This window comes from Gorilla gorilla, chromosome X (assembly GCF_029281585.2).
Source record: "Gorilla gorilla gorilla isolate KB3781 chromosome X, NHGRI_mGorGor1-v2.1_pri, whole genome shotgun sequence".
Classification (NCBI taxonomy): Eukaryota; Metazoa; Chordata; class Mammalia; order Primates; family Hominidae; genus Gorilla; species Gorilla gorilla.
The window spans coordinates 165,385,588-165,409,978 of record NC_073247.2 but is presented as its reverse complement, the minus strand read 5'-3'; the positions used below and the strand labels follow the sequence as shown (position 1 = coordinate 165,409,978).

Genomic DNA, 24,391 nt, shown 5'->3' with positions numbered 1-24,391 from the left:
GGGAAGCGGAGGTGGGCGGAGCCTCCGGGGCCTCGCGAGGGCTGGTGGGCGGTGCCCGGCGGGCGCTTCCGGTTTCCGGCCGCGGTATGAGGGGCGGGGCCGGGGCTGCTGTGGGAGAGTTCGGTTGCTGCGGCGGGGCCTGCACGCTGACTGTGGGAAACTCGGTGAGCGGGCTCCGCGCGCCGGGCTGGGCTCCGGGACCGCGGAGGCTCCCCGGCCCATCGAGGAGGGAGAGAGGCGAGCGGCGCGGGGAGGCCCGGGGGCCGGGGAATCTCGGGGCCCGCAGCCTACCTGGGTGTGAGAGGCAGGGGCGAGGGGAAACCGGGCGGCGCCTCTAGAAGCTGGTCTCGGGGGCGGGGCGGGGGGCGGTGAAGCCCCACCTGGAGGAGCGGCCGGGATGGGCCTCCGGGACGGTGTGCCAGGCCGGGGCCAAGTCGGGAGCCCCTCGCTCTGGGTGGGCGCTGGGGCCCGCGAGGGCTGCTGTAAGGACCCCTGGCTTCTGAGGATACTGCGTCTAGAACTTTCTCCGTATGGGGCCTTGAGGTGCTTGGTCGAGACCTGCCTTTGCGCTTGGTCCCGAATCCTGCCCTCTAGGAGTCGCTCTTGCGGGCCTCCAGCCCACCGGAGGCGAAGCGGCCCCGGGCGGAAGGCCGCTGGATCCTCGAGGGAGGTGCCGGATTCTCTCCGCGGACGCCGTGGGGACGGTGGGAGGCGGGGGCGTCGGCAGCGCTTGGACTAGGTGCGGCCTTGGGTCTGCCTGGTAGCGGGGATTTGGGCCCGCAGAGCGCCCGCCTCTGCGGCTGAGTTCTGCCTGGCGGGGAAGGGAGCGCCCGATGGGTGCCGAGGCGTCCTCCTCTTGGTGCCCTGGCACTGCTCTTCCCGAAGAACGCCGTTCAGTTAAACGGGCGTCGGAAATCTCGGGCTTCCTGGGGCAGGGATCGTCGGGAGAGGCCGCTCTGGACGTGTTGACACACGTGCTGGAGGGGGCAGGTAATTGACCAGCGAACGGAAGTTTGTGGGGCCTGTGAACGCTGCTGGCCAAGAGGCCCTGCCGAGTGGAGCCCTGCTTCCGCCAGCGCATCAGAGACTGAAGCAAAGTGCAGGGGGTCAGGGTGGAGAGTGGCGGCCCCAGCCTCGCAGGGTAACTGAACTGGATGTTCCTGGCTGCCCAGCGCTTACAAGTCCTGTACCTTTTGTGCCCTGCCAGGAAACAAGCTCACATCTTCCTGTGGGAAACCTTCTAGCAACAGGATGAGTCTGCAGTGGACTGCAGTTGCCACCTTCCTCTATGCGGAGGTCTTTGTTGTGTTGCTTCTCTGCATTCCCTTCATTTCTCCTAAAAGGTATGGCCTGTGGAGCAAGCAGGCGAGTTAGGCAGGAGGGTGCCTGTGCCCTAGCCCTGGGACTGGTGTGTGCAGCTGGTGGACCCTGGAATTGGGACCCGATGGAACAGGTAGAACCTGTCTGGGGTGGGGGTGGCAGGGGTTGTGTTTGTTATTGCCAACCCTTCCCAAGGTTCTGCTTCGTCATGACTTGCTCAGTTCCTTTTCCTGTGTCCCGTGTCTTCTGGTCTTCAGAATGCCCCCGAGAGGCAGGAAGATCTATGTTACAGTTCTGGAAATGATGCCCTCCCACCCACTCTTGGTCCACGGGGTGCTGGGATGGTAGCGTGGGATTCGGAAGACTTGCACCACTGGGTCACGTTGTTGCTGATTTGGTGACTCTTGTCCTCCTAACTAGTCTCACTGGTATTGCGCAGTGGCTGCATGAACATTACTCAGCCTGTGGAGGATGAAGCCATATTCCCTTTTAATGAACAGAGGACCTGTTAAAAGTGAATTGGAGATTAATTTTAATTATGTATAATACCTGAACACATCCCTATTTAAATTACGGTATTACAAATAAGGCCAAATCTCCACAGGTATTTTTAAAAGCCGTTTTTTCGTGAAAAATTATCTTTGATGTGATACCATAGAAAGTATGCAGTGCTGTCTGAGGAGGATTCTTGCAGAAAACCACACCTTCGTACAGTTGACAAGACATGCAGAGATAGAGGGCCCCGGGGAGCTTTAATCTGGGAAGCTTTAGAGGACAGACAATCTGATTTCGACACAAAGGAAACTGGAAAAGCAAATGAAAGAGGGAGAGGGAAGCGGGAGCTTCCAGAATAAGAGGGATTTAAGACGTTTATCTACCGAATGCCAAATCGGTACCTTGTTGGGTCCGGATTCAAACAAATATCATTGCCTTCAGTGATTGGCATATTCAGCTCTAGCCCTGATGATGAGGGCTTCTTGTTGATTTCAACAATATGTAAACACTTCTGAAGTCTCTTCTTAGAGCTGCATCCCAAAGCGTTTGTGGATGGAAATGATGTGAGGTCTGGGGTCCATCTCATCATAACAGGGTGGGGGGATATAGACAAACCAAGGTTTATCATGTGGAAAGACAGTTTAAAGAAATAACATGTATGGGGCAAACATTTGAATATTACAAAGGGGAGTACAATGAAAAGTAAGTTTCCCTTTTCAGAGACTACCGGTATGTTTTCTTTTTGTTGTTGTGGTTTGTTTGTTTTTGTTTTTATTTTGAGACAGAGTCTTGCTCTGTCACCCAGGCTGGAGTGCAGTGGTGTGGTCTCGGCTGACAGCAGCCTCCACCTCCCGGGTTCAAGCAATTCTCCTGCCTCAGCCTCACGAGTAGCTGGGACTACAGGTGCCTGCCAACATGCTCAGCTAATTTTTTTATATATATATATATTTTTAGTAGAGATGGGATTTCACCATGTTGGCCAGGCCAGTCTTGAACTTCTGACCTCAGGTGATCTGCCCATCTCAGCCTCCCAAAGTGCTGGGATTACAGACGTGAGCCACTGCGCCCAGCCAACTACCCATGTTTAAGATTAGTTTTCCAGGCTGGGTGCGGTGGCTTACACCTCTGCACTCCAGCCTGGGCAACAGAGCAAGACTCTGTCTCAAAAAAAAAAAAAAAAAAAAAAAAAAAGATTAGTTTTCCAGACATTTCAATCTATACGTGGACCAGCATCTTTTTTTTTTTTTTTTTTGGAGACAGGGTCTCGCTCTGTCACCACCCAGGCTGGAGTGCAGTGGTGCGATTTCGGCTCACTGCAACTTCCGCCTCCCAGGTTCAAGTGATTCTCGTGCCTCAGCCTCCTGAGTAGCTAGGATTACAGGTGCCCACCACCACGCCTGGCTAATTTTTGTACTTTTAGTAGAGACAGGGTTTCGCCATGTTGGCCAGGTTGGTCTTGCACTCTGGACCTCAAGTGATCCACCCACCTTGGTCTCCCAAAGTGCTGGGATTACAGGTGTGAGCCATTGCACCTGGCCTTTTTTCCGATAGTCTTCAACGGATGTCAAATTAGAGAATTGCAAGCCACTGAGGCTGACTTTGCATGGGCTATTCGGCCATTGGAGAAGAGTACAAAGCTGGATTTCCATTTTGCTCAGGGCCCTAGAGCTTGTGTGTGTGCTTTCTCTTCAACTCCTGTCTTTTTTGTCGTCTTCACAGATGGCAGAAGATTTTCAAGTCCCGGCTGGTGGAGTTGTTAGTGTCCTATGGCAACACCTTCTTTGTGGTTCTCATTGTCATCCTTGTGCTGTTGGTCATCGGTGAGTGAGCTATGGCTGAGGGCAGCTACCTGACCTAGACCCTGGTCTCTGCTGCAAAACCCTTTGCCACTTTTGATGTGTAGCGTCCAGTTTTGGCTGCTAGGAGACAGACCAATGAAATGCTGTGTCTTTCTCTTGAGGGAGGGAAGAGGCTCCCTTTGCCCATGCTGCTGACCGCTAGTCGGTTCTTCACTTTGAGGTCCCTCTAGGCTGTGCATGGTGGCTCATGCCTGTAATCCCAGCACTTCGGGAGGCTGAGGTCGGTGGATCACCTGAGATGAGGAGTTCGAGATCAGCCTGGCCAACGTGGTGAAACCCCATCTCTCTACGAAAAATACAAAATTAGCTGGGTGTGGTGGCGGGCACCTGTAATCCCAGCTACTTGGGAGACTGAGGCAGGAGAATTGCTTGAACCCAGGAGGCAGAGGTTGTGGTGAGCCTAAATCGCACCATTGCACTCCAGCCTGGGCAACAAGAGGGAGACTCCATCTCAAAAAAAAAAAAGAGGCCCCTCTAGCAGTGGGCGTGGGCTTATACCAAGCAGTTTGTATGCAGCCTTATGACGGCCACCTTACGTTGGTTTTTTTCAAGACCTTGGAAGAAGGGACGCCTTAGGTTTCTGAGGCTGCTCCTCAGGTCACTCTAGAACTGAAGCCAAGAGAAGCTAACTGGCCTGTGACCTTGGTCTGAGTAGTGCTGCTCACCAGTCACTTAAACAGCAGAATTGCCTGGAGCAGGGCCTCTAATGGGGGGCTGAGCAACCAAGCACACAGTGAAGTCCTGCCCTCTAGTAGTAGGAGGAGAACACAGAGATGTGTGGCAGCATATCTTGGGGAGAGATCCTAGACCTCTCTGCATCTGGGCTAGACTTGAGGTTTTCCCAGGTCGTTCCAGCTCTGTAGTTCTGTAAACTCTGACATTGAGGTGTACACTAGCAGGTGCTTGAAAGATAAACTGGTCCAAGGGCAAGCAGGCTCTGGGATAAGGCCAGGCCAGGTGGTGTTAAGATGAAAGGCAGACATTTTGCAGTGAGGTGGTAGGGTGACCATCTGGAGACAAGAATCAATAAAGCTCTTGTCTGACTGGTAGATGTTTGTTGTTTTGCTGTGGTAAGTGATCGATATGTCCCCCTGTTTGGGCTCCAAAGTATTGGCTTGGCTCTGCTGTGGACACCACTCTTGTCTCAGAGCTGTGGTGCCTGCCTAGGCGTGGAAAACTCCTCCCACCGAGTCCCAGCAGAAACACTGAGCGGGTGGGGGGCTGTGGTTCAGGGGAATGTGCAAAGCCTCACCCACCAGCTTCAGCATTAGGCATTTCTCCTTCCTGATGTCTCAGAGCCTGATAGGATATGTTCAGGCTGGACTGCCTCTGAACAGGCCAAGTGTTACCTGACAGCTTCCAACCACATAGGGTAGGTGCCAGCTGCCTGAGCACCTCAGTGTTCTTGAAATACTTGGCAAGGCCCCAAGAGGTAGTAGCTCTTTCTAACCAGGGTTCTCGCCCTGAGCAGCCTCCGAGCCAGGATTAGGTAGGTAATATATGTGTCATCCCCAGGCCACTGAGTTTTTGAACTGAGCATGTGTGTTTTGGCTTTTGGGTCTGGGGTGGGGGTAATAACTGGGGAAGGGAGGGACCATGCTGAGGATGATTCCCTCAGGGTCTTGCCCCTTCCCCAAACCAGAAGGAGTATGTTTCTTTCCTAGAGCAGCTGAGTGGGCTGGAGAGATCCTTTGCGGAATCCAGTAGTTGACAAAGCCTTCATTCTTTTTCGGGATTGGGGAACTGCTTGGAAGTTCTAGGGGGACATATGGCCATGATGACTGGCTGCTTCCTACTCCCATGTTAAGAAGCATAATCTAGAAAGATCTGCAGAGCCTTTTTCAAACAGAAGTGTTAGTCACAGGTACTAGTGAAGGGTAACGGGCATAACTAGCTAGAGCTGTGGCCTTGCTTGGGGGTGGGGAGGGTTGAGCAGATCCTTCTGGAGGATGGAGTTGCTGAGGGTGCAGGATCTTCCCACCTAGGCTGAGGCCCGAGACAGGGAGGGCTGGTTTCTACTGTGGGACTTGGGTTAGTATTGCTCAATCCCCCATCCCCACTCTTGGTCATTGGCCAAGGTGGTCCTTAGGATGGTGGGATTCCTGGATGCAGGTGACAGTGTAAGGAAACATGTTTATCTTGTTTTTCTGATTACAAAAATAATGGGTAATTATTCTTAAAAATTCAAAAATTGAATTTAGAAAGTTAAACTCCCCATAATCCCATGTCCCACAGGTAACCATCATGAGTATTTTGTTGTGCATTTCCAGAGGGGTTTTGTATGCTGACATCTTTAATAAAATGTCTACAGCGGTGGGATCATACACACAAAGTATTTATGTTTCTTTCCACATTCCTGCTGGGACATGGCAGGAGGAGCATTGCATGCCTGAGCTGGTAGCACAGCTGTGAGATAAGACTGCTGTCCATAGCAGAGCCCAGCCGATACTTTGGATTGTGCTTTTTCTACTTGCTGCACCTTCGACATCTTTTTTTTTTTTTGAGATGGAATCTCACTTTGTTGCCCAGACTGCAGTGCAGTGGCGCCATCTTGGCTCACTGCAACCTCTGCCTCCCAGGTTCAAGCGATTTCCCCTGCCTCAGCTTCTGAGTAGCTGCAGATTACAGGCGCCCGCCACCATGCCCGGCTAATTTTTTGTATTTTTAGTAGAGACGAGGTTTCACCGTGTTGGCCAGGCGGGTCTTGAACTCCTGGCCTCAAGTGATCCGCCCACCTCGGCCTCCCAAAGTGCTGGAATTACAGGCGTGAGCCACTGTGCCCGGCCAACATCTTTTTATAGCAATCTCATTCTTCTTAAAGATCATGTAGTATTCTCTCATGTGGTTGTGCCGTAATCCATTCTTTATAAGCATCTTCGAATCATTGCAAATTTATGCAAATACTTCTGTGGGATAATTTCAGAGGTGAATTGTTGAACCCGAGGGTATGAACATTTTGCATTTTATACAGGTGTGCTGTTTTTACCCCTGCTAACAGCGTTTGAGAGTACTCGCTTCGTGGTGCTGAGGGATGGGCAGATTTTTATAATGCAAGATCAACATAAAAATCAAGCAGCCTAAAACCGGAAATTAAGAACCCCATGAGGCCAGTGCCCTGACTCACGCGTGTAATCCCCACACTTTGTGAGGCTGAGGCAGTTGCTTGAGCTCAGGAGTTTGAAACTAGCCTGGGCAACATGGCGAAACCCCGTCTGTACCAAAAATAGAAAAAGAAAAAATTAACTGAGTGTGGTAGCACACACTTGTGGTCCCAGTTACTGGGGAGGCTGAGAGGTGGAGGTTGCAGTGAGCCGGGATCGTGCCACTGCACTCAAGCCTGGGTGACAGAGTGAGACCCTGTAACCCACCATACAAAAAGAACCTCGATACCCATACAGTGATACCTTGCTCCTCTCATATGGGAGTCTATTAAGAGCATTCTTTAGGTACATCTTAGTGTATTGACTTAAAACGATGTCTCAGGATGCATGGGGAAAAGCAGTAGGTTTGGCGTGGCTCAATTTCTACATTAGAGACAAATATAAATATATTTTTAACTGGAGCTCTATATGTCTAGCAGCAGCTCTTTCAGGAGCAGAGGCCGCTCACTGACTCAGCAAGTAGAGACAGTTGTAAATATATTGTTAACTGGAGCTCTATATGTCTAACAGCGGCTCTTTCAGGAGCAGAGGCTGCTCACTGACTCAGCAATTATTTCAGTGCCCACTCTGTACCCAGAGCTATCCCAGGCCCTGGGAATATAGTATAAAAGATTTCTGCTCTTATGAAGTTTGTAGTCTACTTTGGGAGAGATGGACCCAAAAAATGTGTTTAAAGATAATTTCAGAGATGGATGTCTATTACGAAGCAGGTAACAGTGTAATGTGACTAAAAATGACTTTAGATGAGGTGACCACATTTTTATTGTATATACTGCTAGATGTGATTATGTTATGGGATCCTTTCCCTTTCTGCATTTTGGGTGTGTTTGAACTTTCGATGAGTGTGAATTCCTTTCGTAATCAGAATAAAACATTATAGATAATAAAACCCATTGTAAAGCTTTGAAATGAAACCCTTGACCCCTAGCTAGTATCCTGAAGGTCTTGACTCCTATTTTTTTGTTTGTTTGCTTGTTTTGTTTTGGCTTTTTCGAGACAGAGTCTCGCTCTGTCACCCAGGCTGGAATGCAGTGGTGTGATCGTAACTCACAGCAGCCTTGACCTCTTGGGCTCAAGCGATCTTCCTGTCTCAGCCTCCCGAGTAGTTGGGACTACAGGTGTGCAGCACCATGCCCAGCTATTTAAAATTTTTGTTGTTGTTGTTGTTGAGAGAGAGTCTCCCTGTGTTGCCCAGGCTGGTCTTGAACTCTTGGCCTCAAGCAGTCTTCCTGCCTTGGCTTCCCAAAGTGTTGGGATTACAGGCGTGAGCCACCACATCTGGCCTGGGTCTTGACTCTTAAGCATCTTAGGTCCCCGGAGCAGGCATTTCCATCTCCAGGTTCAACTTATCATTGTGGGGGTTGGGGGGCTATGGGCCAACTTGAGATGAACAGAACAAGACGCGGTTGAGGGCACCATGGGAAAAGGAAGCCACCCCCATTTCTAGAAACTCTTTAGGCTTGGTTAGCATCTTGAACTGCAGAGCAAGCTTGGGGCCTGTGTAGGATGGGGCCAGGGATTGAAAAGCTGGAGGAAGGAGTGGGTCTGAGGGTGGGAGCTTCCTTTTTTTTTTTTTTCTTTTTTTTTTGAGATGGAGTTTCGCTCTTGTCCCACGGGCTGGAGTGCAGTGGCTCAATTTCGGCTCACTGCAACCTCCGCCTCCCGGGTTCAAATGATTCTTTTGCCTCAGCCTCCCGAGTAGCTGGGATTACAGGCGCCCACCACCACGCCGGGCTAAATTTTTTTTTTTTGTATTTTTAGTAGAGATGGGGTTTTGCCATGTTGGCCAGGCTTGTCTCGAACTCCTGACCTCAGGTGATCTGCCCGCCTCTGCCTCCCAAAGTGCTGAGATTATAGGCGTGAGCCACTGCGCCTGGCCTGAGGGTGGGAGCTTCTGATAACAGCATCCCATGAGGGGTGTGTGTGCGTAGAAGTGGGAAGAACTGGGGAGGCGGATTTGAGGGAAGTGAGTCTGACCTGTCTCATGCCGCCTGTCTGCCTGGTATGGCCTTATCTTGCCCTAGTGTCCGCTAAATGCCCGTGTCTCCTCTCTGCTCCACCACAGATGCCGTGCGCGAAATTCGGAAGTATGACGATGTGACGGAAAAGGTGAACCTCCAGAACAATCCTGGGGCCATGGAGCACTTCCACATGAAGCTTTTCCGTGCCCAGAGGAATCTCTACATTGCTGGCTTTTCCTTGCTGCTGTCCTTGTGAGTGGGGGTTGAGGGGGCAGGTGCTGTGAAGGGAGCCATGGGCTAGCCACGGACACGGAGCTCAGTGGGCTCAGTCTCCCCCTGTGACTTTGATTCCTCCTCAGTCTGTGGCCTGGATCCCAAAGCCCTGTCTGTGTTAGGGAAGCCACATAGTTTTCTCCTGACCTCCAGAGGCAGCGTGGAGAGTAGGAGAGGGCTGCCCGAAATATCAGAAGACCCTCACACACCACATACTCTCAGGCAAACAGATGACTATCTCACGGTCTGTTTGCATGGAGAGTGAGATGTAACGGTAAGGCCTTGCCCTCCTCTGGGAGAGGACCTTCAGAGTCCAGCTCACAAGGGAGCGATTGAATGGGGGACTCTTTGTATCCGGGGTGCTGACCTAGGGACAGCAGGTAAAAGTGGCACGAAGAGGCTGGGCCTCTCCTCACCTCAGGGCCTTCCCCACGTGAAACTCGTAATGAGGACATGTTATGTTCCATGTCAGCCAGAGTATTTCTGATGATTTTTTTGGTAAAACTAAGTACCTTAATCAAGGCTAAGGGTAACTAGTCGGGCAAAACTAGACCACTACGAAGTGCCTATTTGAGCCTGGGGCCCTGTTTGCTGCCTCCTGCTTCACATAGCCGTTCTGATCAGCAGGGCCTGGCTGGGAGGTGGATGGGAGCTCAGACCATGTATGAAGGCATTGGAAAGGCGCTTGCTTTGAGGGTGGAGCTCTCATCACTTAATCACTTCTCAAAAGACCCCACCTCTTAATGCTACGGCAGTGAGGATTAAATTCCAACACATGAAGTTTGAAGGGCACTCAGACCATAGCACCAAGTGATTCTCAGGCTCATGGACAGTTATTCCCCACTTGGTTTTGTGCCCCGAGACTCAAGAATCTCCATGCCTAGGAGATTCTTGCTCTCTAGTCACCTGGTGTGTCCTGCTTTACTAGGCGCTACGATGACTACTTGTCTTAAAGTCTGTCGTTTAGATGATCTGGTACTCTCTGCGACCAAGTTGGAAAGAGGGGTGGAGCTAGAAAAGGCAAACACATTTTTTCAAGATAATGGGTTTGATCACAGATTTGATCTACAAGCTTGCTATCTTCAAACTTAGGAAAGTCAGGAAGGCTGGGAGGAGTCAGACACATACCCTAAATTTTTCAGGAAGTTCCAAACAAGTATTATCTTGTGGTCTGAGGCTGAAAGGGAAGCAGATCTGGAAGACTGAGTCTCAAACCCAGAATTCTGAGTGTGACAGTCAGCAAAATGAGGAAAAAAGACCACATTGAGGAGGGAAAGAGAGGAAACTAGGCCATCTACCAGAAAAGCATCTAGAGCTTTAAGAATGGTATGGGGGAGGGGTGGGCTGGGTGCGGTGACTTATGCCTGTAATCCCAGCACTTTGGGAGGCCGAGGCAGGTGGATCACCTGAGGTCAGGAGTTCGAGACCAGCCTGGCCAACATGGTGACACCCAGTCTCTACTAAAAATACAAAAAAATTAGCTGGGCTTGGTGGTAGGTGCCTGTAGTGCCAGCTACTCGGGAGGCTGAGGCAGGAGAATTGCTTGAACCCGGGAGGCAGAGGTTGCAGTGAGCTGAGATCACACCACTGCACTCCAGCCTGGGCGACATCTCAGAAAAAAAAAAAAAGAATAGTATCGGGAAGGTGAAAATCTGCCGGGAGCTCTGAATCATGAAAGACATGGAGAAGTGAGGAGAAGGCAGTCCCTTTTATATGTCTGTGTAAGGAAGGAGATGGAGGGTAGGTGGTCAAGGGCAAAGGAAACACTAGGATGAGAAAATGGAAATTACAGGTGGGCAAGAGTAGCATCCCTAAAGGATGTACTTGATGAGATTATGTCCAGAAGCTGTTGAGATCATCTGCAGAAGGCATTGCCACCGATGCTTGAGGATTTGCAGAGTGGGAGAGATACTGGCAGACTGCAGCCTGGCAAACATCCCAATTTCCAAAGGGAGGAGAAGGTAGATGAGGAATTGACCTGGGGAGGGTCGACTTTGATCTCCAGCCATGCTCTAGAAAGAATAGCTTGTATGCTTTCGGAAAAGAAGAGCGGGATCATTGGTGACTGCTGTGAATTCCTGGAAAAGTTCTGTCAGCCTTCTATAGATGGAGTGTAGATGGATTTTTAGCATGATGCTTGCCAGTCTGAGTCTGTTCTTAAGGACCAGATGCCGAAGTGTGGGGAAGGTGCCGGCAGAACAGTGTAGTTAGGTGTGGTCCTAACCCACATGAGTGGCTGCCATGTGGATTGGCTCTATCCACACATACACATAGAAGCCTTAGGGGGCTCACTCTTTTTTGAGACAGAGTCTCACTCTGTCGCCCAGGCAGGAGTGCAGTGGCTCGATCTCGGCTCACTGCAAGCTCTGTCTCCCGGGTTCACGCCATTCTCCTGTCTCAGCCTCCCAAGTAGCTGGGACTACAGGCGCCCGCCACCATGCCCTGCTAATTTTTTGTATTTTTAGTAGAGACGGGGTTTCACCATGTTGGCCAGGCTGGTCTCAAACTCCTGAGCTCAGGTGATCCGCCCGCCTCAGCCTCCCAAAGTGCTGGGATCACAGGCGTGAGCCACCGCGCCTGGCCTGCTTTGTTTTTTAAGTGTTTCCTGCAAGCTGCAAATGGGCTGCGTGGCCGTAAGGCTGGACAAGAGCATCACACAGAAAGCCAAGTTCCTCTAGGGTCACAGCCACCATCTTAGATTTAACTCTTAGACTAGCAAGGAGTATATATTTCTGGCAAAATTCCGGAAATGATTAACTAGATCGCTTATGGGCAACTGGTGAATCCACACTGATTTCTGGGATCACCGTTTCCTTTTCTAAGAAGTCACGCAAGACCAACCTCATGGCTTTTTTGGATCAGGCTACTGGATGGGAACACGGGAGGGTGCGGCAGCTGAGCCACCACGCCCAGCCTCCACATGCTTTTTAAAAACATTCCCGTGTTTAAAAAAAGTTAACCATGGGGCTTTTAAGCACCACATGCTTTAAATGCCCCTTGGTGACTTGAGTGTTCTACTCAGTTTATCATGAATGTTTTTCTGGGACAACTGACCTGTTACCAGCATATTTATTTATTTATTTATTTATTTTTGAGACAAGGTCCCGCTCCATCACCCAGGCTGGAGTGCATTGGTGTGATCATGGCTCACTGCAGCCCTGCCCTTTTGCCTCAGCCTCCGGAGTAGCTGGGACTATAGGCATGTGCCACCTCGTCCTGGTAATTTTTTAATTTTTTGTAGAGACAGAGTCTTGCTCTGTTGCCCAAGCTGATCTCAAACTGCTGGGTTCAAGAAATCCTCCCACCTCATCCTCCCAAACTGCTACGATTAAAGGCATGAGCCACTGTGCCTGGCCTCTCCAGCGTTCTTGAGTGTTCCTGAGTGTCTACCCAATTCCTCATTGGTGGACGTCGAGCCTGCAGCTCTGTTTCTGATGTCATAAACAGTGGCCTCAGCTAGTCAGCTTTCTTTGGGCCTCCTGATCCTCTTGGAGCACCCGTGCCACTCCTATTATCTGTCTCTTTCTTTTTTGTTGTTGTTGATTTTTTTCTTTTTCTTTCTTTTTTTTTTTTTTTTTTGAGACAGAGTCTCTCTGTGTCGCTGAGGCTGGAGTGCAGTGGCACAATCTTGGCTTACTGCAGCCTCCTCCTCCTGGGTTCAAGCAGTTCTCATGCCTCAGCCTCCCAAGTAGCTGGGACTACAGGCACATGCCACCACGCCTGGCTAATTTTTGTATTTTTAGTAGAGACGGTTTCGCCATGTTGGCCAGGCTGGTCATCTCTGACTCCTGGCCTCATGTGATCTGCCCACCTCGGCCTCCCAAAGTGCTGGGAATACAGGCATGAGCCACCACACCCACCCCTCTTTCTTTCCATGTTCTTTATGTCCCACTGAGAGGCTCAGTTCTTGAACGCGAGCAGGTACTCATGGCCCGAGCAGGTACTCATGGCGCCAGCAGGTACTCATGGCCCGAGCAGGTTAGATGGTTAGGAGTTAAGGGTTCCAGACTTCGTATGCAACTTTTCTGAGTGGTAGAGAGCCTGCCTAGTGGGTATTCCAGTACTGCTGGGATGCAGTCACCTGTGTGGATTAACATTTTGCAAGGGTGTATGGGATGGAGTGGAGCAGGAGAGCCTGAAGTGGGGAGACCAAATTGGAGGTTGTCAGTGAGACTTGCTGGGAACTTGAACTGGGGCAGTGGTAGTAGAAGTGGGGTGGAGGGGACAGAGCTGAGAGGCCCAGGTGGAGTTGAATCAGCAGGCTTTTCCAGTCTGTGGGAGTCTGAGATGATCTTGGTTCTGCTCTGGACTTGCGGAATGCGAGGATGCAGCCCCCTGCTGGAAAGGGAGCTCTGGCTGCCCATGGAGTAACACTATCGTGCTAGGTGTGAGGGCTGGTTGCAGAGTGGGACTTCTGGCCAGGCCTGGGGACAGCAAGGAAAGGAGGGGACAGGGAGAGCAGGGTTGAGCAGGGGAGGCCTGGCAGATGAGCAGGATAGGGTGCTTCCGGGCAGTCGAGCTTGGGTTGCTGGCTTCACAGAGGCATTGAGGCCGGGGCAAAGGGAATGTGCTGGCAGGATGGATTCCAGCCTCCAGCAGAGCGATAGAAGATCGGGGAGCAGAAGGAAGAGGGAAGCAAGATCAAGAAGGAGGATGTGAGCAGGTTAGTGGCCAAGGAGGGGAGCACATTCTGGAGAAAGCCTGGTGCTTGGCACTAGTTTTCGGCGGGACTGGGCTCAGAACACATAGGAGGTTAGCCTGAGAACCCCCGAGTAGCCTTTGTAATTGGGAAAGGGGGCCTGGCCTGAAAGGAAACATCACACCTAGAAGCAAGTCTGTACCCTTGGCCCCCCATAGTCTGCTGCTGCTGCCTGGGATAGCAGTGGGAGAGTCCCAGCTTCCCAGCCAAAGCCTTCTGAGCTTTTGTCCTGCCTCTGCCACTACTATCTCAGTCCTGTCACTTGACCCAGAAGCCTGGGGCTGCTCTGCCCTTTCTTCTTGTCCCATGTGACTGCCCAACCATCGTGGCCATTTCTCAGTGGGTGGCCCAGCAGGGTGAGGCGCTTTCACGTTGTCAAGTAGCCAACCTCCAGAAGTCTTCAGCCTGCAGAGCTGGACTCCACCCACGAAACAGCCTGTAGATGTCACCTCCTAAGCCTCTCTCTCACAACCCTTGGGACCACTGCTGTGGTGGGGCCACCACCATCCCATATAGACCAAGCGGGCTCCCTGCCACCTGCCTTCCCCCCTTTGGCCTGTGCACCCCACTTCCAGTGGCTCGCTATCACATGGATCCTCCAGGACGCGGCTCCCCCACAGTCTCTGCTTCGGCCTCCCCCTGTCATGAAGCAGTCATGTGGGTCTCATGGGAGAGCCTCACGTAACACATGCTCTCCCCCAACTCGATTCTCTGAGCATTTTGGGGACCTCTGTGCGGAACACCCCCTCCAGCTGCCGGCCCAGCCGGCACCTCCTCTTCGTGAATCTCCAAGGCTTCCCTTTGGAGCCTGTTCCGAGGGGCCCACACCATGTTCCCGGCTGACCCATAGCGCTGTCCTCGGGTCCCAGGGCAGCCTGCACACGCAGCTGTGAGGCGTGGCACTTGGCAGGGTTGCCCATCGTGGAAAACCTGGGCTCTTCCCCTTTAGACTGTTCAGCTCAGTGCCAAGGGCCTGGCACATATGAAGGGCGCTGAAACCTTTGGTGACTGAATGGGCTGTCCCGGGCTGACGGCAACAGCTTTAGGTGCGTGCCTGGGTTGAACTTGTCGGGCTTTTTAGCCAAGAAGCCCAGCTTTTCAGGTCTTAGGAGCTATGACAGTTTGTGAAGACGGATGCATCGGGGCCACCTCCAGGGGACCACACTGGATGAGCCACTGGTTTCCGCTTGTGGAAGACTCCGGCGGTCGCTCCTGTTCCCTTCCTGCCAACCTTGCACTTTGGGGGCACAGCTAGCGAGAGGCCCTCTTGAGTCTTGGAGTGTGTTGGGGACGGCAGCTCCCTCTGGGCTGGGGTTTGTGTGTTCGGAGGACCTGCACTGCCTTCTCTGCCTTACTCAGCTTAAATGACAGTCAAGGTTAGGCCCAAAGTGCTGGTTAGCAGCCAGTTGCAGGAAGGCCCCTGTTTGTGTGGAAGCCCCCTGAATTTTTGCTGACCTGAACTTGATCCACAGGCATCTTTTGTTTCCTCTTTACCCCTCCAGGGTAGAATCCCATCGCTGCCATTAGCCCAGATGGAGCTGCCCATGCTTCTCTGCTGAGCTGCTTTTTCTTCTTTTTTAGGTTGAGTCATCTAATCACAGACTACCTTTGCCTAAGTTGTCTTACCTCAATCGGTTGCTCTCTACCCTCCAGCTTACCCCAAACCCCTCAGATAGCTGGTTTTAAAAAAGATACACAGCAAAACCCCAGAAACCCAGCTGGTCTATGTCACTTGTTCTCAAGAAGAAGGGAGGACAGGCCAGACCCACACCTGCCCCTTTGCCCTGCGCTTACTGCACTGTCCTCAGGATGGGCGAGCTCCATCTGGGTCGTGGGCTGGAGCTGCCACAAGTCATGTTCTCATTTGAAACAGCCTCCATTTCCCCCAGCTCTAGCCGTCCTCTTCCCGTCTTCTCCAGCGTCTGTGTGCTGGGAGGCTACAGGGAAGGCCACGCAGCTGTACCAAAATGGACTTGGGGCAGCCTTCTCGGGTCTGCGCTAGGTGACTCTCCCAGTTGTAACCTGTTTTCCTGATTCCAGACTGGTGGGTAAGAGTCGCTGAGGGCAGTGGAAGCCCTGGTGTTAGTCATTCTTCACTGAAGCCTTCCTGAGGCGTCACCTGACTTGCTTCCTTGCCTGGGCGCTGCCTCATTTTTTTCTTCCACAGCTGGGGCGTGTTCACCCAGAGTCCACTGGCCACCCTGCGGTAGGCCTGGAAAGTCAGCAGGTGGCGCTGGGACACCGGCTTTCTGCCGGCTGAGGGCAGAGGAGTGAGCTTATGTGAACACCATGTGTATGCAGGGGCTGGGGGTTGAATGACTTGACTTGCCTGAAACCCGTCAGCAGGGCGGGCCGGGGGTGGCCACAGCATGGAATCTTTTGGTCGGGACTTGCTCCTTCCCCATTTCCTATTAAGCCCGTGTCCTCTTCCCCTTGCTCATGGGGGAAGACAGGGCTGCTGAAAAGTGCTTATGAGCCATGGCTCTTTCCATTTGATATGGTTGGCCCTGTTTCTCTAGAGTCTGTGGAGAGGTTCTGTTTCTCCTGCCTTCTCTGGTTTACTCAACCTTTTATAAAAGCACGATAGCCCTGCTCAGTGTCCAACAACATTCTATCAAGAAAGCCCAGTCAGATTGAGGCATTTGGGGCTGCCATGTGTCTGCCAAGGCCACATCTGGATTCTGTTAAGTTTCGTTCACTGGCCTTTTTTTGGACCCCAGGCCATTCTGTTGGTGACCACCCTGTATCTGTAGGAGTTGCCTTTGGCTCTTAGGTTCTTTCCTGTTTTCTGGAAATGAATAGCTAAGAACAGTGATTCGGGTAAGACTACTTGGGAGATCCAGCAGAGGCAGAAGCTAAAGGCCATGTTCGTGCCCTGTCCTGGGGGCCTGGGAAGCTACAAGGGAACAGACAGAAGCGCACGTTAATGTGCCTGAGTGACCCAGTGTGAGGGAGCGGGAAAGTGTTCTAGAAGGCTGGCTCCCAGGCTGAAAAATGCCAGTGATCAGAGAGGACCCGGTCTGCATTGCTTGGGCCCTGGGTGGGGGTTGAGGGTGTGAGGATGCAGAGGCTGGAGCTCTGGGTTGTGCCTTCAGGTCGCGGCAGTGAATGTTTTTTCCCCCTGCAGCCATGAGCCTGGCTTGCCCATCAGAACCGGTCTGAGACGGCGCCTTCGCACTCCTGTCTTCTGTCTCCTCTGTTGCTAGACTGAGCAGCTCTGTGTCTGCCTCTGCCCCTCTTGGTGCCAGGCTCCCAGGTGAACACAGGTGCAGTCTAGGCCCAGGGAGATTCTGTCCAGCCTTACGTGCAGCCTCAAATCTGTCCCCTCACCTGTCAGGGAGCATTTCCTCTCCTGGGAGTGGGATCCGGTCATCTGGAAGCCCAGCCCCGCCCCCCCCCCCTTTTTTTTTTTTAGCTATACTTGCTGGAGTGGGTGGAAGACCCCTTTTCAGTGTGCCAGGTATGGGAGTGCAGAGATGAAGGCACAGTGCCCAGCCTAAAGACCTTCATAGCCTGGTAGGGCAGCCATATAAACGGATGGCAGCCACGCAGAGAACAGAGAATGAGGTAGTTACATGCGGGTGCCTTGGGGGCTGCTGCAGGAGCCCCCAGAAGGCGTCCCTCTGATGGGGTGGGAGATCCGAAAGGGTTTCTGGGGGGAGGTGAGGATTGAGCTGGGTCGAGAGGACATTCCAGCCTGGAGGACTGCCACACAGAGCTAGGCGTGTTCCAGGAATGGTGAGGGGTTAGGTGTTACTAGAGCAGGGGGCCACGTGGTTAGTGAAGGAGGAGAGCTCACTGAGGGCATGCGTGCTGGCAGCAGGTGGCTTAAGCCGAGGGCTCACGTGGTCGGATTTGCCTTGCTCTGGGAGGTAGATAGGAAAGCCATATGGCAGCAGATAGGGAGGAGGTGCCAGCAGTGGGGATGATGGCGGGCATGTTTGCAGTTGACATGGAAAGCGCTGGGTTGTGGCTTGGGCTAGGGGGCCAAGAGGGCCGAGTCTAAGGCGGTTTGCCTGCCCACCACTACAGCAGGGGCTACACGAGGTGGTCAGGTCAGGCAGGACAAGGGAAGGCCCGTTTTGGACAAGCTGAGTCTAGAACGTCTCTGGGGACATCCAGGAGCCAATGTTTAGCAGGAGGTTAGGTATGAGTCTGGGCCACAGAGAAAACCCTTTCAGGGATAAGAGTGGCTGGGAGGAAGGTATAGAGTGTCAGCTGAAGAGTGCAGACCCCAGAGGGGGCAGAATAACAGTGGGAGGAGGGTGTTGCGAGGGGACCTCAGGAGGGTAACTTTGCAGCAGAGCAAGGAGTTCAGGGTGACCGCCGGCCTGGGCGGTTAGGAGGCCACTGGTGGCCCTGCTGCTGGCTTGGAAGGGCAGGCCTTGGCCAGCCTAGGTTGGGGAATATATGTGAGGGAAAAGACCAGGGGCTTGGGCAGGGTGACTCCAGGAAGGAGGCAGTTGAAGGTGAGGTTCCTGGGGGGGAGAATGATCCCGGGTCATCCAGCAGGAAGAGAGAGGACCTAGAAGGTGTGAAAAAGAACTATCGGGCTGGGGGTGCAGTGGGAGGAGTATGCCCGGGGTGCTGTGGGGGTGGGGAGCACCTGTGAGGGTTGGCAAGAGGAAGGGGAACCGGGGCCTAGCAGAGGGGAGCCCCAGACTGTCTCAAGGCTGGGAACTGAAGGCCTGGGCTGGGGCTGAGCAGGGCCAGGCTTTCGGACAGACATGGCGTGGATCTTGCGCTGGACTTCGTGTATGCCCTGGCCTATCTTGGAAGCCCTGGTTCTCAATAGCCGGGAAAGGCCTGGGACGGTCCGAAAAGAGCTGGGCCTCTGCTGCACTGCCACGGAAGCATTTGTGTTAGCTATCTCCCTGGGTACTGGGGTGACAGCCATGGGCACTCACCAGCAGCCACTTGCCTGGCCTGGTGGCGGGGAGTATAGCCTTCAGTCTTGCTTGGTCCTCTCTCTACCACCAGGTGGCATGACCCCCACCCCTCAATTCCAGCTGGGAGGAGCGGTCCTCTTCCTCTTTCTACATCACTGGGATCCGCTCTGGGACTGGGCAGCTCCTTGCCGGGGGGCTGGGTCTTAGTCAGACTTGCCTTTCTTTCTAGGCCTCTCCATTGACTTCTGGCCATGCCGATGTGAGTCAGATGCGTTGTTTCTCTCTGGCTCCTAGGGCGCTCAGTAGCTTCCTCCACCTTCAGGCTGCAGCCCAGTGGGGGGCAGGCTGGTGGGCAGCTGGGGGCTGAGGCAGGGAAACCTGAGCCCTAGGCCATGAGGTCCTGGGCCGCTAATTTTAGAAAGCACATGTCACTGGAATCTCTCCTTCTCTGCCAGGAATCAATGGCCTGGCTCTCCTGGTGCTGCCAGGGGCCCCTGGGAGCCTCTCCCCAAACCAGGAACCTCAGGGGTGTCTCCTGGCCCGGGTGGGTACTTTCTGTCCTGAGTACATCTGGAAAGGGGCTCTGCTGAGGCCCTGGAGAGCCATGGCTTGGGCCAGGGAGGTAGCTCACCTTGTCTGCTCTCTACTTTCTCCAGCCCTTCCGGGCTGCCCCTGGCCATGAGCAGAGGCTGTGAAGTGTGAAGGCCTGGCTGGGGCAGGAGGCCACTTCGACTCTTCTGAGTAAGCTGTTGTTGAAGCACTCTGGACTAAGCAGATTTGTCTCTTCCTTCCCCCAGGCCCTGTGTGACCCTTGCCTTCTGAGGTGTGTGAGAAAGGAACCCCTGCCTTGTTTTGACTGTTTGAACGAGTCCTTCCCTCCTCTCTTCCTGCCAGCTAACATCTCGGGGCAAGGGTGAACCAAGGGAAATGAAGTGGCCATTCCAATCTCTGTTTGGGGACTAGCATCTGCCTCCAGCTGCCACCTGTTTGCCTGTCTCTCCTGGCTGCTTCAGATAGGCAGCCTGCGCCTGTGTCCTGATTCCTCTACACCCTCCAGCCCAAGAAGACCTCATTCGGGGTGCTGTTACATAACGGATGTGTTCCAGCGCAGCCTGCATGATGGGTTGGGAAGGAGGCTGGCCAGAGAAGAGAGTTCTATCTTATGTTGGGACCTGGGAGCTGTCCCCTGTTAGTTTAGAGAGTAGAGTGGTTCCGAGCTCAGGTTCTGGAGTCAGGCAGACATAATTTGGAATTCCAGCCATGTCCATTTCTGGTTTTTGGCCTTGGGTACATTGATTTACGCTGCTGAACTTCAGTTTCCTCTTCTATAAGCTGGGGCAGTGACAGTAACTTCCTCATCAGGTAGATGTGAGGATGCGACCTGGCATGTTGGAAGTGCTCGGATTGATTAGCTTCTCTCGTTACCTTACCAAGGCAAGCCCAGCCTCGCAGGGAGGAAGGTGGTGCTGTGGCTTGTCTGGCACGTCTAGGCCCCGACCCGGAAAGTGCCGCGTTCCGGGACCTCATGCTGTAGCGAGGCTCTTCCCAGCCCCCCAGGCTCCTGCTTCCAGCCCCTCCGAGAGCTGAGGGTGGCTGTTGGGCACAGCGGCAGAGGACAGCTCCTGGGCCCCACCTTTTCCCTCACGCTGCCAGCACCAGGTTGGCGGCTTCTCGCTCGGCTGCCTTGGCAAGAGGGCAGGTCCAGGCTGGAGCTAGGTGTGGAGTGGGAGCAACCAGGAGGTGCTCCTGCCAGCCCTTCATGCTCTTTTTCTCACTTCTCCCTTCTTTTTGTAAATAATTGCAGCCTGCTTAGACGCCTGGTGACTCTCATCTCGCAGCAGGCCACGCTGCTGGCCTCCAATGAAGCCTTTAAAAAGCAGGCGGAGAGTGCTAGTGAGGCGGCCAAGAAGTACATGGAGGAGAATGACCAGCTCAAGAAGGTGAGCCCAGCTTCCCGACCCACCATGGGGCGTCCTGGTGTTACACTGCGGGAGCCACATTCTTTAGGGCCTCAGTGGCCACTGCTAGCCTGTCACTCTGGGAAATGTGCCTGAAAAGCCAGAGTTGGGTGGAGGCGCAGAGGGGAAGTCCTCAGTGGGGAGAGTATGTCTGCTGGAGGCATCTGTGTGTGAGGGTCCGGGTGAGGAGGAGGGTGTTGCTGCTCTCGTTTCCATCCACTGCTTCCAGTCAGACCCTTCCCTGAGAAAAACGGCCCCTCAGTGAGCCAGGCCCTCTGCTGTGATCCGAAGGCCCTCAGCTAGGCCCTTGTTCCCTGCAAGATTGCCGCACCCCCTCTGGAACTCGGGGTCTGTGGCATCCCTCAGTGCTGGAGAGGAGGTGGGGGCAGGGTAGTTGGCCAGTCTTAGACGTCCTGTCAGGAGGTGAGCTGCAAGGCAAGCTCAGAGGGATGTGGATGCAGAGGTGGGATAGAGCTGGCCAGGCCGACTGGGGGCTCCTGACTGCAGTGAGCGGCACCGTGTGGGGAGCACGAGGCACCGCCATCCGCGGAGGGGTTGGTGAGCGCCATGGAGCTGCTGAGCCCTGCTGTTCGGGAAGGAGGCAGGGCCAGGGGCCAGGGCAGGCAAGGCATGCCCGGCGAGCTGCAGCAGGTGGCCCCGCTGGCGTTTCTCTTTCCCTCGGCAGGCAGCCACGCCCTGGCCTTTGCCTAGGAGCTGGGAGCAAGTGGTGGCTCGGTTCCGCGTTGACATTTCCGAAGGGGCGTGTGGCCAGGGCAGCTTGAGGAACCGCAGCTCGGTGGGGAGGATGGGGCTGGAACCTCTCCCTCCCTCCCTCCCGAGTAACCCTGGCCTTTGGCACTTTTCCCAGGGAGCTGCTGTTGACGGAGGCAAGTTGGATGTCGGGAATGCTGAGGTGAAGTTGGAGGAAGAGAACAGGAGCCTGAAGGCTGACCTGCAGAAGCTAAAGGACGAGCTGGCCAGCACTAAGCAAAGTGAGGCTCGACCTCGTGTCCTTCCCCGCAGGGAAGTCCAGAGGAGCCTCCTCTGCCCGCTGCTGCCCATTTTGTGCCAAAGTATTAGTAACAAGCCTTGCACACACACTCGAGGGCTGGCTGAAAACAAACCAATAGCACCCTGCGCCTCTAACCCCAATGCAGCCATGCTTAGCCGGCAGGCCGGTGAGGCTAAGTGGTTTGAATGGGGCTCAGGAGGAACCAGGCTGCAGTTGGTGGGCCTCGAGTGCCCTGCACTAGAGCAGTGCACGCTGGGGCTTTCCCGTCCAGAGTGTGGCACGGTAGCCCCAGCATGCCTGGGGGCTGAGAATGAGGGGAGTGTGGGAGTGGCGTTCAGGAGGGGAGTGGGCGGCTCCCAAGCGGCCTGCCTGTCTTTGGTCTCCCACGCATAGACTTAAGTCTGGGGCGTTTTCCCCCAATACCACAGGCCTCGCCTGCTGCTGCTGTGTGCAAGGCGTGGTTGTCATTGGGTCTCGCTTGCAGGCTGGGATCTTGCTCCCTGTCTCCCACTCTCAGCCTCCCTGGAGGTTACCCTTGCCGAGAGCCACTAGAGTTCCTCTCCATTAAAGGGACTGGGGGATGGCCTCTGTGTTTCTTTTGCTTTATCTTGAGCTTTTTTGTCAGCCCTTTCCCTCTACTTTGGGGGCCTGCAAAAGCAGAGGGGCTTTATTTTGAGAAGTAGGCTCCTGTATAACCTCGTTTGAGATAGATTTGGGCCAGTTTCTGGTGTCTGTAGCAGTCGGGTTTTTTCCCCCTAATTCCTATCTTTTCATTTCTGTTTTCTTGGTCATTTACATCATTTCAAGAACTAGAGAAAGCTGAAAACCAGGTTCTGGCCATGCGGAAGCAGTCTGAGGGCCTCACCAAGGAGTACGACCGCTTGCTGGAGGAGCACGCAAAGCTGCAGGTCAGCCCTCCCGTATTGCTGCGCCCAGGGCAGGAGAGCAGAGCAGGATGAGGCAGCCCCTGCGAGTGCGGAGGGAACCTTCCAGGGGCCCAGGGGCCGGCTGTCCTCTCCCCCACTCCCCCTGGCCACCTCTGCCCTACTGAGTGGGACCCTTCACCGGGCAGGAGGGGGGTGGCCTGGCAGCAGATGTAGGCACTTGCCGAGGCGGCCCTCAGGAGTGGCACTGGCTCACTAGGCTCTGAGCCTTCCTACCTTCGTGCTCAGGCGCAGCCATGGTTTGGGGCCCGGTCAAGAACAAAGAAGCAGGTGAAACTCTGGGACCCACTGCTGGCCTTCTTTCCTAGGGTGCTGGGGAGTGACGTAGGGCAAAGATCCCTGGGCAAGTGAGGGCACAAGGTGTCAAAAAGGCACCTTCCCTAGCAGGCGCTAGTTGTGGCCATCACCTGCTGCCCTAGGCCTGATCTGAGTCCTCAGACTAGCTTGGGTGCACCAGGCCGCATCTGGAAGCCCAGGCGGTCTTGACGTTGGGAGTGAGGGCCACATAAATACTCCTAACTTTGGACAGCTGGCCTCAGTGCTTGGTGGCCCAAGTTTGGGCACCACAGCAGGTGGGGAGGAAGGGTCCAGCCTCAAAGGGGGCACCCATGCCCTCTGTATGGGGCAGGCTTGGCAGACGGGACTTGGGCTTCGAGGGCACCTGTCAAAGGTGTGCAGAGTTGGGAAGGGTCTGATCAGGTCTTGAAGGGGACTGGATGCCTTGCTGTTCCCTGCAGCCAGGACTCAGCCCCCAGTGAGGTCCTGGCAGTCCTCCCTGGCTGGCGTTAGGTCCAGGGCTTTCCCTAGAGCGTGGGCCAGGGCTGACGCTCCCACCCTGGCAGGCCTTTGGGTGCAGCTGGGGAGGGGGTCCCTTGTTCACTTGAATAGCTGTTGTTAGGAGAGAGGGGAACCGAGGTGGACCTCTGGGGCATGGGGCTGGAGGTGGCAGGGGAGGAGTGGACCCGGCCAACCTACTGCTGTGGGATTTCTGTCCCTTTCCAGGCTGCAGTAGATGGTCCCACGGACAAGAAGGAAGAGTAAGGGCCTCCTTCCTCCCCTGCCTGCAGCTGGCTTCCACCTGGCACGTGCCTGCTGCTTCCTGAGAGCCCGGCCTCTCCCCCCAGTACTTCTGTTTGTGCCCTTCTGCTTCCCCCATTCCCTTCCACAGCTCATAGCTCGTCATCTCGGCCCTTGTCCACACTCTCCAAGCACATTACAGGGGACCTGATTGCTACACGTTCAGAATGCGTTTGCTGTCATCCTGCTTGGCCTGGCCAGGCCTGGCACAGCCTTGGCTTCCACGCCTGAGCGTGGAGGGCACGAGTTAGTTGTAGTCCGGCTTGCGGTGGGGCTGACTTCCTGTTGGTTTGAGCCCCTTTCTGTTTTGCCCTCTGGGTGTTTTCTTTGGTCCCGCAGGAGGGTGGGTGGAGCAGGTGGACTGGAGTTTCTCTTGAGGGCAATAAAAGTTGTCATGGTGTGTACGTGGTGCGGTGTGTGACTGCGGCTGTGGGGAGGGCTCTGCTCTCTCTCCTGCCTGGAGCCCCCAAGCGGCCACAGCCCTTCAACCTGTTTCCCCCACTGAAGGCCAGGCTCACACCTGTTCTCGAAGGCCGTGCCCTCTCTGTCCTCCTGCTCCCCGGGCTGGGCCAGGCCTTGCTTCAGGGCCACTCGCCGAGTGTGTGTCCTGTCTGCCTCCCTGGGTGTGGGCAGCTTGGGAGGCTCAGTAAATCGGCGGGGCTTCCGGGTAGAGGACTCGCTTGCCTTCTCTGGGTTCCTGTTCGTCACATTTGGGACAGACAGAACGTGGCAGAACGCCACTA

General features: G+C 54.2%; 1 protein-coding gene across 2 annotated transcripts; it reads left to right on the top strand.

Moving 5' to 3' along the window:
- Nucleotides 1–33: 33 nt before the first annotated feature.
- Nucleotides 34–24,052, top strand: BCAP31 (B cell receptor associated protein 31). 2 transcript variants are annotated; one of them, XM_004065082.4, is made up of 8 exons: nucleotides 34–164; nucleotides 1,208–1,343; nucleotides 3,535–3,635; nucleotides 8,901–9,048; nucleotides 20,462–20,597; nucleotides 21,484–21,607; nucleotides 22,435–22,535; nucleotides 23,574–24,052. In XM_004065082.4, the coding sequence occupies exons 2-8, from the start codon at nucleotides 1,252–1,254 to the stop codon at nucleotides 23,610–23,612; spliced, it is 741 nt and encodes a 246-aa protein (XP_004065130.1). In that variant the 5' UTR covers nucleotides 34–164; nucleotides 1,208–1,251; the 3' UTR covers nucleotides 23,613–24,052. The 2 variants fall into 2 exon arrangements, with proteins under 2 accessions (XP_004065130.1, XP_004065131.1); XM_004065083.4 differs by lacking the exon at nucleotides 34–164 and adding an exon at nucleotides 388–990.
- Nucleotides 24,053–24,391: the final 339 nt, after the last annotated feature.

Bases quoted from the DNA above. Each gene is read 5' to 3' on its own strand.
- BCAP31 (XM_004065083.4), top strand. From the start codon at position 834: ATGGGTGCCGAGGCGTCCTCCTCTTGGTGCCCTGGCACTGCTCTTCCC. The intron at 1,344-3,534 runs GTATGGCCTGTG...TCGTCTTCACAG, and splicing joins CCCTTCATTTCTCCTAAAAG to ATGGCAGAAGATTTTCAAGT. The intron at 9,049-20,461 runs GTGAGTGGGGGT...AAATAATTGCAG, and splicing joins TTTTCCTTGCTGCTGTCCTT to CCTGCTTAGACGCCTGGTGA.